The sequence below is a fragment of the Corvus moneduloides genome, chromosome Z (genome assembly GCF_009650955.1).
Source record: "Corvus moneduloides isolate bCorMon1 chromosome Z, bCorMon1.pri, whole genome shotgun sequence".
NCBI classification, from domain to species: Eukaryota; Metazoa; Chordata; class Aves; order Passeriformes; family Corvidae; genus Corvus; species Corvus moneduloides.
In genome coordinates, this window is record NC_045511.1 from 21,459,985 (window position 1) to 21,478,895 (window position 18,911).

The following is an 18,911-nucleotide window of genomic DNA, read 5'->3' on the forward strand; positions in this document are numbered from 1 at the left end:
ACCCACAGAAACAATCAATGATGTACCTTTTTCAAGTTTCAGGGTGATTAGAATATGAAAATGAAGAGCACAATGGTGCAGATGTTTTAAAATCACAGCAGACAGCAATTAGTGACATGGGAACCAGCTGCTTATCTCTCCAGATAAAGCCTCTTAATAGGGAATTACACTTGACGAGCCATTACACAGATGGATCTGCGAATGATTTAAAGAGGGGGCGTTGTAGTATTAACTTTGATTTGCAAGCCAGATTCTTGACAAGCTTTATGTGTGTTACCTCCTCAAAAAGGTGCATTTGGAGCGGGGGGCCCATCCCTTTAAGCACAGATTTCTTTTTTTTAAGATGTTGGGTTTCTCTAAATGGTTTTTTTTTTTTTTCAAGTTTTATTCTTTTTTTATTTGGCTTTTTAAAATAATAATTGTTATTATTTTACTAGGCCCTTGATTTTGTTGTTGCCATCTCCTCCCAGTTTTTGCATTTGGATTGGAAGCAGCATGTGAGTTTAGATGGAACCTCAGTCAAGGGAAGGAGGAGGCAGACTGAAGCATCCAGTAGTTAAATTAAGAGTGCCTGAGGGATGGATTCTGCTGCTGAGTACTACTTGAAGAGTAGGATGTTGCCCCTCATGGGGCTGGTATAGTCTCATCTCAGCTACAAGGGCTGCATGCCAGAATAAAACTGTTATGGGGAGTAATCTGTTCTGCAGGGGCAGGGTTGCACAGAATCAGAGGGACAGGTATAAACACACAGCATAAAACTGCTTCTTGTCTATGACCAGTGATCACCAGAGTATGGGGTCTATCCTGCTCATCCACCAGGGCCAAAGATGAGGCCTGAAACTCCTGAGTTTGTCATTCAAATCATATTCTACTAATAGGAGGTTTAAAATTTTATTCTTATAGTCTAGGGTTTAGCATGTGCTGGATCAGGTTGCTCAAGCCTCTTTGCAGTTACAAAAGCTATCGTCTTCTTTATGTGCATTTTATTTTCTTAAAAGGAAAGTTGGGATTTTTAACCTACTGAAAACATCCAGTAAACTGTGTATGAAGAGAAATATTGACCAAGTATGCTGAGCTGTAGTGAAATTACATGGGTTAATTTACACTTCTACTTCCACAAAAGAAGAAGGAGCAGACTCTCAGTGCAGAATAGCTGGCTGTGGAAGAAAATCCCATTTAATGAAAGGGCAAATGACAAGCAGAGGCTAGCACTAAGTTTGAAGAATTTTTAGGGTCTCATAAACCGAAAAGTAAATAAAGACAAATCCTTCTGTTTTCATGAAAAAAGCCCACTATTCTTGATGCTGGTCTCAGCCAGCTGCCGTAGGAACTCTATCCGAGTCAACTGGCCCATGGAGCTGGAGTATATTGCACGCTTACTGACAAATAAAGTAAAGAATTTGGGTGAAAGTTATCAAGATATAGGTTTCTGAAGATTCCCTCACCATCCTGACAGCTCTGGCATCCTCTGTCAGCTTAGCAGAGTCTTGGCTTAGCTGAGCTGGGCCTCATTGGCTTTTGGGCATGGTGCTCACACAGCAGGGAAAATTGAAGCCTAATCATTAGGACCAGTGGGATCGAACAGCAGCCCAGATGGATACATGGGGAATAAAATACACTCGGCTGCATTACTTTCAACTTACTTAGTAGTGCTTTTAGGTAAACATATCCATTGCAGCCACTGAAACACAACCTGCTGCGGCCAAACAGTCTGTAGTCACTGTGCTGCAGAAGAATTATTTTTGGGTGGTATGGATGTGTCTGGCAAGGTAGAGTCAATAAATGTTATGCTGGAAGAAGTTTCATGAGGAAACCCAGCAGACTGTAATGTGCTTGGGCAGATATATAGTTCTGACATCCCGCTTAGGAAATGGAGTCCCCTGATCCTGCAGACCGGTCATTTTTTGAAGGCCTGTTGAAATTGGAGTGCTTATCTGCGTGATTAAATGCCTCCAGAGTTGGCACCTTTGATGACATAGGCATATCTTTCTCATGAATTTTAAGATCGATGTGGTGGTGGCCTGTGCTGCTGGAGCAATGACAGGGCTATCATTAGGGATGTGTTGGGAGTTGCATCATCACTATATAATGTGCAGGCCAAGGAAATGAGGCTGGAGGAGCCAAGCCATATATCAGCATTCATTGCTGATCTATAGCTGGCCTCTCCATTCTGAGCCCTTATTAACTGCCTTAAAATATAGATCTGAGATTATTGCTCCTTCTAGACCACGGATCTCCATGTGTGATAGACATGGAGGGACCAGTTACCAGAGTGTGATGGTTTTGTTCCCTGCTGTAACCCTCTTTCTTATTTTTATCTTTTTTTTTTCTCCTCTTCCAAATTAAATGTTTCAGGTCATTCAGTTTCACGGCTCAGCACTTGGGAAGTAAAATGGGTGTAAGAAGCTGGTTTGGCTGCAGCCAGCAGGCTGGGATCCATTCAGAAACAATCTGGCCCTGCCTCAGTGTGGGTCCTGGGGCCCAAGAGAGGTCTTAGCCTAGCATTTCCAGGGCTTCTCCACATCACAAATCATGGTACCTCGAGAAGATGAAGTTTTATGTGAGGCTGGAGTGAAGGGCAGCCATCTCCCCCTGGGACATCACCAGGGGATGGCCCACCCATCTCCTTGTGCCAGGACACCCAGCCTAGTGTCTGGGCAGCAGGAGAAGCCCAAGTGGCTCAGGCAAAACAGATCTCAGGAGCTTTGGGATCAGTTTAAAATAATTAAAATAAAACAAGCTGTAAAACTCCAGTGCTGGTGCTGCTGGTTCCCACACCACCCCTGGACTCATCCCAAGATGTGGGCACAAGTGGGCCCCCTTTCTTGGAGGAGGGCACCAATGTGGGTTGTGTTCTCTGTGCGCTGCAGGGCTCTTGTGTGGGAGGACACTGTAAGGAAGGGGAGGAGAAGGACTCATTCCCCAAGGGGTGTTTATGCTTTTGGGTCTTTTCTCAGGCTGAAGAAACCGGGTGTCGCTCACCCACGACATCTGCAGCTCCACCGCAGCTGCATGCTTTCGTTCTCGCACTCCACGATTCCTGGAAATCTCTGTTTTCCCTGAGCATGGCTGGTCCATGTGCACGACAGCTGAACTATCTACAGGATTTAAGAGTCCCTGATTGCTGCTCAGACAATGGACCAGAACAACTTCATAGTTATTGCCGATTCCAAGAAAGACACATGTCCATATTTATATGGGCATGAAAGATAGTTCAGCATCAATTTGTCAATAACGTGCATGTTTAGTGGCCACTAGATAACGCACCATGAACTCAGAGCTGTCTAGTCCTTATCAAACCTCTCTGAAGTTGCTCAAAAGTAGGGACACCTCATTTTCCAACTCAGAGTCCTCATGCCCTTTTGCCAGCTTGTCCCAAAATTTCTGTTGCAAACACCCCAAAGTGAGATCTAATGGGCTACTGACAGAAACTTAATTGTACCAGGGTGTTTGCAGGAACACAACACACGTAGCAGTTATTTTCTACTTTCTACTGGTCTTTCCTTGGTTATGTTTTAATTTTAAGTCTCATCATGTATTTGACTTTCACAACACTGTCCGTATTTTGTACACCTAGTAGTGCTTGCAGTACCAGGTATACAAAAGCAGTTGCACAGTCTGACCCAGAGCTTTACAAAATAAAAGCTGCAAAATAAAATTAAAAAAAAAAACCAGATCTACGAAAGAAAGTAAAAAACAAACAGATGGATACTTTTGCTTTAAAAGGAAAAAGTTACAGCTGTAGTAAACAAATTTTTTTTTTTTAGCTGGAGGCCCACCAAGAGAAAAACGGTAGATTTTCTTTTGCTCTGTAAGAGTCTTCAGCATAATTCTGCCCTTGCTATAACCTCTGCGGCTTGAAGAGCTTCTGTCAGATTAGAAATCATGTTGAAAATATCTCTCACCAACATTGCAAATAGCAGAGTTTTAAAATGGAAAGGGAGTAATGCAAATCTTGAACCTGCCAAGTGTGCCTCACACACTTGACGCTATGCATATGATTTTAAGCACTAAGTATGTGGGGATGGCTTCCATGTGGAAATTCAAGTAAATCTTAGCAGAATCTGCCTTCATAGGGAAGTGGACCCATGGGTTTTTTCTCTTGTTTGTTACAACTTCCAAGACAATTTTTCAGTTTCCTTGTTTACAATAATGAGTTTAATTGCTGCTGTTGAGCCTCAAGTTCTGTGAGCAATTATTTTTCAGGAAAAAGGCATTCTCACCAGGAGGCTGAGTTGCACCATTCATCCATTGAAAGGGAATATTTCACTTGTGTTTTAAATTAAAAATCAATAGAATATGTTCCCTTAACAATTTTGCATTTATAGAAATATTTCCACTGTTTATAGTGTAGGGAAACCAAACAAAACTTCTTTATTGCACATAAAATCTAAATGTAAATTTGGCTCAAGTATAGGAATATTTTATAAAGGTTTCTAACTCTTACAAAGACATTGTTATTCACTGCATAAATAAAGAGCTTCAACGAGTGGTTATGAATGGACTGATAAACTAATTTTTTTTTCCTGTTTATTTTCTGATCCCTTCCAGGTTTATGACAGGCCACAAAAACATTCTGCTCTGCACTATGATCCAGGCCTCCAACAAGACTTCACCAGTGACACCTTAAAATCAAAACACCAGCAGAAAAGTAGCAACCAGCACCACATTGACTGGTCAGCGAGCTCCGACACTGGACCCGCTTCTCAGAGTTGTTTCATCAACACAGAGCCCAGTAGAGAAGCAATTAGTGCCACCAAGGTCTCTGCTCTGGAGCCAGGAGTTTCCTACAGCAAATCCCAGGCCAAGAAGTCCTGCAGCAGCAGCACGTGGGGGCAGCTGTCGGTCAGTAGTAAAGAGCTGGCAATTTGCGGCGCAGTCCCGTCACCCAACGGCATCAGCACAGCCGCCCAGCCGAGCAGTGCCTCTGAGTGCAATGGGCTTTTGCCTCTTGGAGATCAAGAGGGAGGTGTACAGCTGGAGGCCCCCGATCAGCCCGCTGGAAGTACGAAGAAGAAGTCCAGCAAAAAGGACTTGATTAGCCAAACCATCCAAACCACAGACATTGAGTGGGTAAAGAGTGCTCAGAAAGCATTTGACAGCAAATCCCATGACAGCATGGAAGGGAAAAAGGAGTCTTACTCAATGGACAGCATGTTGGATACATCACCCTCGAAGCAGAATACCATTTCTGCTAGCAGTTGTGAAAGTGACACCAATCACGTACGAATTACTATCCCAATAAAGTCGCCAACAACTGATGCATCTGGCCACAAAAGGAAAAAGAGGCAATCCATAAAATCCTCTATAGAGAAAACTATCCAGGAGAAAAGCCTGCCTTCTGTGCTTGCTTTGAGCAGTGAAATGGCAAACAGGACCAGCTCTCAACCAGAGGGGAATAAAAAAGATCTTCGAGCCACAAAGCCAGGGAAAGTGATTGAAAATGAGTCCCCCTTAGTAGCTATTGACAGTGGTGTGTTCACGGATAAAGCATCCCCCAACAATGCTGCCCGACTCAGAAAACCTCTACCTGTGACATCCACTCTCCTACCCACCAATCTTTCCACAGCTGGGAAATTACCTGATGTCCAGCACCCCAAACATGCAGCTAAGCGTCGATGGACCTGCAGCAAACCTAAATCTATTCTTCGGGAGACCTCCCTGACGACATCTGAGAAGCTGATGGTGGAGCCTCCTTCAGCCTATCCCATCACACCATCCAGCCCTCTGTACACCAATACAGACAGTCTTACTGTGATCACACCTGTCAAGAAAAAAAGAGGACGACCAAAGAAACAGCCTTTGCTCACTGTTGAAACCATTCATGAGGGAACCTCCACCAGCCCAGTGAGTCCAATCAATCGTGAATTTCCAGGAACAAAGAAAAGGAAGAGGAGAAGGAATCTGGCCAAGTTCGCCCAGATGGTTCCAGGAGAGGACAAGTCCATCAGTGAACTCAAATTTCACAAAAAGGTCGGGAAACTTGGGGTCTTGGATAAGAAGACCATCAAGACAATTAATAAAATGAAAACCCTCAAGAGGAAGAACATTCTCAATCAAATCTTGTCCTCCTGCTCCAGCAGCATAGCTCTGAAAACAAAAGTCCAGCCACCATCTAGTGCTGGGCCAACCACCATTGATGCCAGACTAGGAAAGCAGATCAATGTCAGCAAGAGGGGGACTATCTACATTGGTAAAAAACGGGGCAGAAAGCCAAGGGCAGAGCTGCAACCTCAGCCAGAAGAACCTAAGACAGCCATCAAGCACTCAAGGCCTGTTTCCAGCCAGCCAGAAAACCCAGCAGTGCCTTCCAACCTGCAGTCACTTGTGGCATCGTCACCAGCAGCTATTCATCCGCTTTCAACACAATTAGTGGGGATAAACGGCAACCTCAGCCCTGCAAGCACTGAAACTAATTTTTCAGAGTTAAAAACTATGCCAAATCTTCAACCTATCAGTGCTCTTCCTACAAAAACCCAGAAAGGAATGCACAGTGGAACTTGGAAGCTGTCTCCACCCAGGCTAATGGCTAATTCACCTTCTCACCTCTGTGAAATAGGTTCTCTGAAAGAAGTCACGCTGTCGCCAGTGAGCGAGTCTCATAGCGAGGAAACTATACCGAGCGACAGTGGGATAGGTACAGACAACAACAGTACCTCTGACCAAGCCGAGAAAAGCTCAGAATCCCGCCGGAGATACTCCTTTGATTTCTGCACCCTGGACAATCCAGAGGCTATCCCATCTGACACCAGCACAAAGAACAGGCATGGTCACCGGCAGAAGCATCTCATTGTGGATAACTTTCTCTCTCATGAGAGTATTAAAAAGCCAAAGCACAAGAGGAAAAGGAAAAGCCTGCAGAACAGAGATGACCTCCAGTTTCTGGCAGACCTTGAGGAACTCATCAATAAGTTTCAAGTGTTCAGGATTTCCCATAGAAGTTATACATTTTATCATGAAAATCCATATCCCAGCATCTTCAGGATTAATTTTGATCATTACTACCCTGTGCCATATATCCAGTATGACCCATTGCTCTATCTTCGCAGGACCTCTGATATGAAGTCTAAGAAGAAGCGTGGTAGACCTGCCAAAACCAATGACACCATGACAAAGGTGCCTTTTTTACAAGGGTTCGGTTACCCTATTCCCAGTGGGAGTTACTATGCACCCTATGGAATGCCTTACACATCAATGCCTATGATGAATCTTGGTTACTATGGTCAGTATCCAGCTCCTTTGTACCTGTCTCACACGCTCGGAGCGGCTTCCCCATTTATGAGACCTACCGTGCCCCCACCCCAGTTCCATGCAAGCTCTCATATGAAGATGTCCACCACTGCCAAACACAAAGCAAAACATGGAGTGCACCTACAAACCCCTGTGGGAATGGGCCTTGGAGACATGCAGTCCTCCTTGGCTCCTCCGAAGGTTGGAGGAACAAGCCTTTCAAGTGGCCGACTTCACAAAAGGAAACACAAACATAAGCACAAGCATAAGGATGAGCGGATATTGGGGACTCACGAAGATCTGAGTGGTCTCTTTGCTAGCAAGTCCTCTGGCTTCTCCAGCCATGCCATCAACGAGAGGCTGAGCGGCTCAGACAAAGACCTGTCCTTGCTCAACGAGAAAAGCAAGCATAAGGAGAAGCAGAAGCACCAGCATTGTGAAACCGGGCACAAAGGCTCAAAGAGTAATTTTGAAGTGGATACGTTGTCTACGCTATCACTTTCTGATGCCCAGCAGTGGTCACAGAGTAAAGATAAAAGTGACTCAAGCAGTGATCCCATTGACTCTTGCACAAAGAGATACTCTGGTAATACTGAGAGTAATGGAAGGTCAGAGTCCCTGGACATGTTTGGTGAAATGAATTCCTCAAGTGAGAAGCGGGACAATGATGCAAGTGGGAATAAAAGAAGAAGCTTTGAAGGCTTTGGAACTTACAGGGAAAAGGACATTCAGCCCTTCAAGACAAATAGGAAGGACAGAAGTACTTTTGATTCTTCAGCCTCTTCAGGTAAGCTTTGTTTTATTCTATTTTACCTTACTGCACTCAAATTTCAATGCTGAACAAAGAGGGACTCACCATTTACAACAAATACATTTATGAGTCAATAACTTCTCTGGCTTTTGTAATTGATGTCATTCTTCAGCCAAACTTAGGGGAGATTGACAAGAATGTTGGCCACATCTTAAGCCCAAAGCTGTAAAATCTTCAAGTTGTTACACAGCACTTCTGTAAATATTTGTCCTGTCTTCACCTATCTCTCATGGCTTGTTGCACTTCTTACTAAAACTCCACCACAGCATTCTTCAACAGCAGCAATTATAATACCTGTTGACAAGGTGGGCATCCCCCTGATCAGTGTCTAACACCACATGATCAAAGTCGTTGTCCAGCCTTTGGGAGAAGAGAAGAGAATCTCTGCTCTGGCCCATAAAGTTACCAAAACCCACTTGTTGATGGGATGGACCAAGCAGGTGGAAACTTGTGAAGCTGTGTCAGTGTCCCATTAGCGTGGTATACTGCTGATCCAGAGGCACCCACCATGCTGATGTCTGGGCTGAATATCTGGAGATCCTGGGTACAGTCCTAGTTTAAGTCTGTCACTTCCAGTCGGCAGGTGTCATGTAAAATAATTATCCTGAGCTTTGAGTGGCTGTGGAAGGGAGTGGTGTCATGGAAACAATAAATCCTCACCAATTGACTCTGAAGAGTTTCAGGTCTCATGACTTGGAAATATAAGCTGGGTAGATGAAGAGGGAGGAAGCTCCTATCGGCTGCTAAGGACATCTGTTCCTCTCCTGCAGAGTGGGGAAAAAGGGAATCTGAATCTTGTCTGAGAGACTGAATTGTACTTTACAATAGGGAGCTGCATTTGTGATGACACAGAAGCAGGTGTTTTGCTGTATTATAAATGAATTTAGCTTGGGAGCAAGCCCAGTGCTCCTACACCATCAGATATTTATCACAAAGCAGATTTCACACTTAGTTCTGGAAAGGGGTGAGCTTTGGTGAACTAACCAGTGGTGGATGAGATTCTGATGTGCTAAAAAAGAGCTTCGAAGAAATGTAGTTGATGGCCTTCATAGTTAAAAGAGAATTAACTGAGAACACAGAGGGAGCAGAGAATTTGTGTGACCTGCCAATGTAAGGCTCTAAAGTTTTTTACTGTCTTGTAACTGATCAAGTTCCAAAGACTGCTCATGCTTAAGCCACCTAAACATTTCCAATTCCTTCACCAAGACTAGAATCTGGACGGTAGCAGTGAAAGGCAGTCTGAAATGACAGATTACCCCATGAAAACGTTCCTATTCATGATATCAAGTTATAATAGATCAGTTGTGACATCAAAAAATGATACACACAGAAATATGGGAAAAGAGATTCAAATCAGTCTCTGAAGATCAGAGTTGCAACATACCTGACAAAGAACAAAAATATTCTCCACCAAGTGTTGCAGTTGCTATTTAATTAAGGAAGTTGTGTCCTATCACATAGGATTACAAGTCTCCAAAATGTTTAATAACTTTTTCTTTTTTTTAATGGAAATTCACAGTTTTCACAGTCTGATAACAGCCTTTGCATTTGTAGCCTTTTTGCTTTTTGAACAGAAGATGTTTGCTAAATCTGTAATTTTCAATTTAATATGTTTCACTAAGGCATAGCAAACTGTCAAAATTCCCAACACTGTTGAACTCAAATGAGTTTCCAAAGTAGGGGCATGATCCTCACCAGGCTGACTTGAAGATGGAAGTAGGAAAGAAAAAGTCAATTTCATGTTATTTTCCTTCAGTTTATTTCCCATGATGATAAAAGTATAAGATGGAGGGCTAGAACTTGCAGGAGGAGCTCCATTAGATTTGCAGTTTAAACTTTTTAAACTGGTTCTCATTTAAACTGAAATTATTACTTTTATTTATTTTGCTCTTCATGATTACAGCCGCACAGCATTCCCTATGACCTAATCCATCAAATCTCAGATTATTAATTTATTTCTTCATTGTCATGCTATTATTTACATGGAAAAATCATCAGCAGTTGCTAAGCAGAGACAGATAACCAGAGCCATACCTTGCACTACAAGGAAAAATACTAAAACTAAACAGCTCTGCCAAGAAAGGCCTGGAGCCAAGACTGCTCATTAAAGCCTAGGAACATCTGTCTGCTTATGACTGCCTAAGATCTCAGTGCAGCTTTTTTTCTTCTCTGCCTTTGACCTTCAATGAGATTCCCAGCAGAGGTCTGCACTTGAGTCTAGCCATAACTATTTAACCAGTTCCCACAGAGGGAGGATTACACTCTTCCATGATAACCTTGACCTTCTTTCTCCTAACTCACCTTGCATTTCCCTGAGGAGGTTAAACACGGATTGACTAATCAGAAAAATAAAAGGTAAAGGAAAAAAAAAAAAAAAAGAAGACATGAGAACATATATATCTGTCCCAGGAGGCAACTTCCACAGCCTGATTGCTCTTTCCTTTCAGTATTGTCATCTTCCACAAGTCAAAAATAATATATAACAGAGATAAGAGGAGACATCCTGAATATTCTGGTGAAAGCTGAAAATAGATTTACATCACAATTTCAGTGTTATCTTTACTGCATGGGTATTTTGGTGTACTCAGTACTGCCATTTGCAACTTCATTGCGTGGTTCTGGAGATAAAATATGTAGCAAAACCTACCCACACTCAGTGGATATATCTGTGATGAGAGGGATGAGAGAACTATTTATTGTTCTTTGGTGTTCGGGCCCTGCAGTTTGTTTCAGTGTGGTGTGCAGCTGCAGGTACTATTGCATTGTTGTTAATTTATGGTTTTGTCTGTGTTGTGACAACACTTGGCCATTTCTAAAAAGTTTGGTATTCCTTGGTGGTAAGTAGTGATCCTGCATATGGTAGAAAACAGTCCTGTTGTACAATCTTGGAACTTAAGTATGATTTTATTATCTAGAAAGATACAGGACATAAAGGGAAGAGTTGTCTTTCTTACCTTTTGGAGAAGCTCTTTGAAGTCCTGGTGCAAGAAAGGTGCCTGGCACAGGTTGCCCAGGGAAATTATGGATGTCCCGTTCCTGGAAGTGTTCATGTACCAGGTTGGGGTTTGAGTACTTGGGCTAGTGGAAGGTGTCCCAGATCAACCCAGGGGTTTAGAAATAGATGACCTTTAAAGATGCCTTCCAACCAAACTATTCCATGATTCTGTGATTTGATGCAGAAATCTGAGCCCAAAGTAAAGGGCACCATTGAGAGAGCATCACCAGTCACTTGGTTGGTCACAACAGAAGTCCATTTCTTGTCCTGCACCAACGTGGACAATCACTGGCCATTCTTTAGTGGAGGCCTTATGGGCTTTGACTCAGTGTACATCTCTTGGGACCACTTTGGGTTAAAAGTGCAGTTCTAGTGCATATGCCTAATTTCCCTGTGGCCTGACTGTTTCCACATCATTGTTCTAGAGAAGCTGGTGTCTCTTCCATAATAACAAGTTAATAAGTCTTCCCACCCACTCCTCATGACCTGTTGCTTCCTGATGTCTTTTTCTGAAATTTCTATTTTTGCCAAATTTCTTGTGCTCATCTAACCCTCCTGCATTTAGAAAGACTAATTAATCAAAACTAATTACACACTGCTTTTCTATTTAGCTGAAGACTATTCCAGTGGCATTAGCCTGGCCTACAGGCAAGAATACAGCAGAAAGTGTTTCAGATCCTGCCTTGTCACAGACATGATGTCATTTGGGCACATCCTAGACTGAGCTGTAAAGTTGTGTGCAGCAAGCATTGGCTCAGTTGACTCCCTCCTTCACAGAGTCAGAGATACAGCTCGCACACTTGTGAAATGGCCTTGGAGTCCCTCTGGCACTGTGTGACCTGAGGCACTGTGTACAGCTGGATGGCTGAGCCTTTCATCTGCTTCCTAGGAGTTACTAGCGCCCCAGGTGAGGGACCCAGGGAGAGGTCACAGATTGGTGCTGCAGCTGGGCTGGGGAGATTGAGAGTAGAGCTCTGTTTCAAAGAGGCCCTTGTGGTAAACTCCACATCTCCTTGTCAAGTGTCTGCCTGTTTCACGATACTGGAGAAGAGATTTCCATTGCTGATCAGCAGTCTCGATGCCATAGCTTGTTCCACAGAAAAAAAAGCAAGATGAGTTGCCTCTTCCCCTTTTCCTTAGGTGGAATAATGAGGAAAAGCACCTTTAACCTTTTAAGGTGCAGAGATAAGATGGCAATTTGCATGTACAACCTGTCAGGCTATGTCCTAGTTACAATCACTGCAGACCAGGATGTATCTGGAGGTGAAGCAGAGGTTGAGAGTTGCTATATCCAGGACTGCATTTCTTCCTTTCTTTGTAATGAGACCAATCAAGGTCTGTGCTACCTTACTGTCACAGTATTTCTGCCTCCTGTTTTTATTAAGCAAGGATAATATAAACAAAGATTGTCTAGCTTGCATATTGGGCACCATGGCTCAAAGATCAGCTAGGAAGTACATTGGTTTTATCAGATACAGCACAGACACCATGCATAGTAAACTTACAGGAATATAAAGTTAATCATACACAGCTACTAGGAAAGCAGTAATCATCAGTCTCTGAATGCTGGTTAGCTAGCATGACAAACATGCTTTACAAATTAATGCTTAACTTACCTACAAACCTCCCAGGCCTTCCCCCATCAATGTCCAGCAGCGCTACAAGCTGAATTTCTTCTGACTTGACCTTTCCTCCTCATTTGGTTTGTATGGTGCTGGTTTTACTCTTGAAGGAACAGTATCAGCTTTAGCCTTGATCGGGCACCGTTTTACTCTGAGAAGGGATCAGTATTTCAGTAGTGGATAAGCATATTTGTTCTTCTTAATGTATGTGGCAGATGTAGGTAAATAATGTTAGCCAACTGCCTTATTAATTAAACTTTGCTGATTTTTTGGATATATTTTTCATATAATAATACTTTCCACAAGTAATCTATTATTTTACATAGGTCTGGAATCACAATATTAGTTCATTGTTCTTCAGTGAACGCACTATTTCAGTGATAGTGGAAACAGTAGAACCGCACTCTTGGACCCAGTGTTTTGGGTCACTTACGACAAGAAGGATGTTGAGGTTCTGGAACATTCAGAGAAGGGCAGCAGACCTGGAGAAGTGTCTGGAGCACAAGTCTGATGAGGAGGGGCTGAGGGAGCTGGGAAAGGGGTTCAGCCTGGAGCAAAGGAGGCTCAGGGGTGACCTTGTGTCTCTGCACAACTCCCTGACAGGAGGGGGCAGCCAGGTGGCAGTTGGTCTCAATGTGCTCCAGGTAACAAGCAATAAGAAAAAAGGAAATGGCCTCAATGTGCTCCAGGACAGATTTAGATTGGATGTTAGGGAAAATTTCTTCATTGAAAATGTTGTCAAACATTGGAACTGGATGCCCAGGGAAGTGGTGGAGTGACTGTCTCTGGAAGCGTCCAAAAAGCTTGTAAAAGCGGTGATTAGAGACATGATTTGGCCTTGTCAGTGCTAGGAGAATGATTGGGCTCCGTGATCTTAGGAGTTTTCTACAACTTTCATGATTTTCTGTTTCTATGATCATCATGTGGGATGAACATTCTCTCATCTGACCAGCTTAAAGACATAAATTGAATGCTTATACTGGCTGAGTCTTGCACATATACTCATGGATGCACATTATCACACTGAAAAAAGACAGAAGAAGTGAATATCAGGTGATGAAGTTGAATAGATATCCAGCAAAACACATAAATAAGTCACCTGGCTTTCTTCAATAGCAAAGATTTGACTCAACAGGACTTGTGTTTTGTATGGCATTATGTGCATCAATTCAGGGACAAACTGATGCATGGTCTAGGATTTGCAGACCCATCTTCCATATCATAATTTTTTCACGTAACTGCAGAAAAAATGTCTTAATTGCAGTTAACCTCAGTGTTTGACTGGGTAAAGGGGATAAAAGCACTTTCGTGCCACAGAGTGCCACAGTGAGCTCTGATACTCACCGATGCCCAGTGAATACAGCATTAGACCCACGACAGTGTTTGAAGTGGATGAGAGAAGAGCCAGGTAATAACTTCACTGACTAAGGATGTACAGAGTATTAGCCACCCTCCCATTCCCCACCTCTGCCTCTGCTGTGGCTTTCTCAGACACCCCAGGCTCCTACATAGCTTCCAGCAACTGCAAAAGTTTTCCAAGCCCCAGTGTTAGTAGGGGTTGTTCCCTCCCATTGTGTCCTGTGGTGAGGGACAGGCACTGTACAGTTACAGGGTGAGTGTTTGTGCTATCTGGCCCATAAAAGTTACCATCAGAGCTTTAAAAAAAACCCATTATTTGTAAATACAGTTGCATTCATCAAAACAGCTGTTTAGGCCCCTGAATGTTTAGGAAACCAAACAAACCAAACAAACCAAAACAAACCAAAACTACTGAAACTACTTCCAAAAACATTATCTGGCTCATTTAGAATAAATATCCTTCTTGTTTTCCACTAAATTTTCTATCAGTCCTGTGGAGAGGAGACCAAGCCAGCATGACTATTGCTCCTTTCTGCCTGTGGTGTATCCTAAAGGGACACGCTACTGATGGGGAAAGTGAAGCAAAGCTTTCCTTGAAAGTGTTTTGACTAAGGCAATTGAAATACAGTGACTTTTGTCATTGTTGTTGTTGTTTTAATGCTACCTCTTGATTTACTGTGTTGCTTCCAATGTCTTTACTGACCAAGAAGAGAAGAAACAGGGGGGAAGCGGGACTGGGAGAGGAAGCAGGACCATTTATCACCCAACCCAACTTTTATTTCCTCTCTTAATGATTGTATGTTTATTGCACTGCCTGAGGCTCAGTACAAAGTCTTTTAGACCAGCGATGAATTAATCAAATTAAATGCTGTGACCCTTTTGCTTTTTGGGAGTGTTACAAGCCTCCCAGCACCCTGCCTAATTTCTGCTTCTTGCTTTGCTCTCTGTCCAACAGTCAAGCAGTTCTTCCTTCACAACTTGGCATCTCCCAGCTATTTATCTTCACTCTCTCTGGCCAATGCCAGAATGTCTTGTTTGAAGTTTTTATTCAGACCACTGCTAGTTTATGAAGTTGTGCAGATTCCACGTTGGGTGTGCAGCTGCTTCACGTCAGGCACAATTGGCCTCTGCTGGGCTCTTGGCTTTAAAAGGCAATAAAGAATCACGGCCAGATTCTCATCTCGGCCCAGCATAAATCAAGCGTCTCCCCATTGAAATTAGTGAGGTTGACTTCAGGAGTGAAGTATCTACTGAGGAAGAAGGAGAGTGTGGGGCTGGAAAGTTCCATCTGCTTCTTCAGTGGCACACTAGAGCAGGACACTTGGCACCTGCCAGGTACTGGAAACAGCCTTGGTTCAACATTTATAAGATTTTCTTATCTCAGGGGAAGTGGGTCTGTTAAGACTTTGATGGTGCCAGCCTGGGTACTTGTGTAAGTGTCAGCTTAAGACGAGTCAGAGGGAAAAGTGTGTTTTTTAGCTCTGGACTATACACAATACTGTTTCTTGGCACTGATGATATAGGTGCAAGACAAGAGGTCTGTTCAGATGAATGGAGGAGGTTAAACAAAGCAATGGCTGCAGCTTCACTGTAAACCCCTTGATCAGTGTGACTCAAAGCTGGGCATAGGAAAATCTGAGCTTAAGGCATCTGTCAGTGAGAGGGGTCCTAATGCACTCAGAGCAACCTGCATCCTGTCCTACTCAGCTGCAAAAGGGAGAGTTGGGGTCCAGAACATGATCTGAGGCTGCTCCTCCATCCTCACTGCCTTCCAGGAGTTTTATATCCATGTGTCACAGCAAGAGAAAACTTAAAAGGGCTCAGTCTGCCTGATTGCAATAACGATGTTGGACAACAAAAGGAAAAAGAATGTTCTGTTTTAAGGTCTCAACAAGAAGGAAGTCAGAATAATTCCCCTATAGAACAAGGGCTGAGGGGAGGGGTGGGAAAGGAAAGCTTTGACTGTCCATGGAGGGGTCTTTACACAACCTCAACGGCTTGAAAAGACCCATAATAAGAAACTCATAAAGACTCATAATAAGAAGCATCAGTGATTTGTCATTGAGAGCATGCACCTGGGCATAGATCCCCACAGGCTTTTGTAGCTGCACTGAGTCTGACCAAGCTTTCTCAAGGCACAGTGCAAATTTCAAGAGGCTTCAGGAGTGTGTGCAGTGCAGAGTTAACTGTCAAGCAAGGGCAGGACTGGATGGCTCAAAGGGATTTGCTAATGAGCTATCAAGCTGTGGGTCACTGGTTGAAATTTAATCTGTAAGAACAGTGACAGAAAATCAAATCAAAGTGCTGACGTCAGAGTGATGGTGGAGCAGCAGCGAAAGCATTGCTGGTCCCTTATGCAGCACACAGAGGCAGCTTAAATAAACTGGGAGCAAACTGTGAGGAGCTTGTCAGGTTGATCCCAACTGCAAAATACAGCTCAGTCAATTTGTGTTACCCCTGTCAGCAACTCACTTGTCTTTGTTGCCATTTGCAAGCAGATGCACTATCTCCTCAGAGAATCTGACCCAAACTCAGCCTTACATAGCACTGAAAACAGACTTGTGGAGACACCTGGGTAGAGTTTGGTCAGCAAAGAGTGTCACAGAATGTGAATCAGCAATGTACCACAAAGCTCAGTAGCTTGTGGTGCTGCTGATGAAGTTTTTATTGTGAATAGGCCCTACATTGAGGTCAGTAGTAATGACTTTCCCACACTCAGCTCCCGAGGAAACTTGGTGGTTTCACCATAGCTTTCTGAGGGCTGGGGACAGCCCACATTACTGCAGGCTCTTGAACCAGCTCTTATGGTTTTCACGGTTACCAGAGGGAAGGTTGAGGAAGGAAGGGACAGGAATACCAGATGCCCTCAGCAGTGGTAGTGGTACTGGGTGGGTTAGCATGTAGGCTCAGGAAGGCTTATTCTGGTACCTCTCACCCCTCTGATGTTGTCCTCTTCACTGATTTTTAGAGAGAATTCAGTGGTCCTTCTTCTGGTCTCAAGCAGCTGAGCTGAGGATACAGAATTTCTCCAGATGGCACAGACTTACCGTTACAGCTCTGTGTCTCTGGCCTTCCCCACCTCCACTGTAGGCAGGAAAGGGAGCAATAGTCAGCATTATTTTTTGTGCCCGCTATGATTAGTTGGCATAAAGAGCACTTAAGTAAGTTGACACCGCCTTTGAGTTACTTGATTTGCTAAAAAAAAGGAAGGAAAAAAAATCCCTGGACTACTCCAGGGTGTCTTTGCTGCCTGAAGTCTCATCTGTACCAGTAAAAACTTGGGATGAGGTCAGCTGTAGAAAGTTTGTCATCCAAATATTTGTTTAATCTCTATTAAAAAAAAAAAAGCCTTGGAGAGCAACAAGTTAAAAAAAATTGTTAAACTCCAGATTCACGCAGATTTCCTGTTTTGCTTCTTAACAAAACCTCAAAACCACCTTGAACAAGTTTCCCACCTCAGCTGAGGGTGGAGTTGTGTACTCCCCACACGTGGCCTCCTGAAGCACACCCAGAGAGGGCAGCACAACTCCTTTGGCACGGTGGGGCTGAGTTTACTGCTCGCAGGGCAGTCAACATGTGTGCCTGTGCTTGGCTGCCCACAGGAGCTTCTGACTCAGCCAGTTATGCTGGAAAACTTTAACTTTCCTGTTTCCAGCAGAACAGACTGAACAGTAGAGATGTGTCAGGCAAAATCTGGAAGCAGTTGATAAAGGGATGCCTCCCCAAGATATTAGGCAGATATCGGCTGCTGTCAGTACACTGCTGTAATTCCATTGGTTTGATCTACTGAGACAACATCTTGGTAAATAAGAGGAGCAGGGAAATATATTGCACTGAAATTAATGGTTTGCTGCCTGACCTCCTCTTAAATGAATTCATTGCAATCTGAAGCAATGTGTGTGTTTTGCAAACCCAGCATTCCTTGGCTCCTACACTGCATCATGACATGACTTTAGGCGGTGAGGAAGATCTTATTTGTGATACAGTAGTGTAGCCTGGGAACTCTGGATGGAGTTACAGCATTTGGGTGTGTGATTCTAAGTAACAATAAGCAGTGCTTAACATTTCCTCCCACATGAGAAGCGCACCCATTAAAAGTTTAGCCAAGTCAGCTGTGCAAGTTCTTGCACAAAAAGACAATCTGCTAAAGAGCTAATAGGAGCCACTCTTATGTCAAAGAGTGGGTAGAGCATGCATTAACCCAAATTCCCCTTCTCTGCTGCTAATCAGTGAAGAGTCTTGCTGAGATCAAAGAGAGCCCTAGCAGGTAAAAACGGTAATAAATCAGGCTCAAGCCTAGGTTCAGGACTCATGAGTTGTTTTCTCAGCTCTGTTCCTGAGACACTGCATAGCTTGAAGAAGTCAGTGAATGTGATTTAGACCATTCATGAGTCAACCTAAGTCCCTGTGAGAATGAACTAGATGCGTCTAAGTCCCAGGGAATGGCTCAGTCTGTTTCATCTGAAGAGAGAAACCTACCTCCCGGAGAAACTGATTGTTGCATACAAATCTGGACAGTGTGTTTTAGACCTAAGAGTAACTTAAACACATAACCATATGGTTTCATTTGTGTTCAGTGATTGACAGCCTGTGACAGTCCATCATGACTCACAGGTGGGTAAGAAGCGGCTAATATCTCCCGAGGTGTTGAAAAGGGCCCACATCATTAAGCCACAGTTTGACCAAACCCACCAGTTTCAGGTGATGTCAAGTAGGCACAGAACTCCAAAGCAAGAAAAATTTGGAGCATGTTCAGACTCTTTATGTGGTCCAAAGCAGAGAGACAATCTATGACTCTGAACTGCTTGATGCAGACTGGTTTGTGGTCACACAGCTAAGAGCTGGGAGCAGCTGGAGTGGGCAGACCAACCTACACCACGCAACACTTGATCCT

The 18,911-nt window shown here is 43.6% G+C and overlaps 1 protein-coding gene across 3 annotated transcripts in view; it reads left to right on the plus strand.

Moving 5' to 3' along the window:
- The window catches only part of SETBP1 (SET binding protein 1), a 269,876-nt gene that overhangs the window by 181,647 nt on the left and 69,318 nt on the right, over positions 1-18,911 (plus strand). For all 3 annotated transcript variants that reach the window (XM_032095510.1, XM_032095509.1, XM_032095508.1), the window contains one exon: positions 4,552-8,017. In XM_032095510.1, coding sequence (XP_031951401.1) covers positions 4,552-8,017 — 3,466 coding nt within the window. The remainder of the gene's footprint in view (positions 1-4,551; positions 8,018-18,911) is intronic.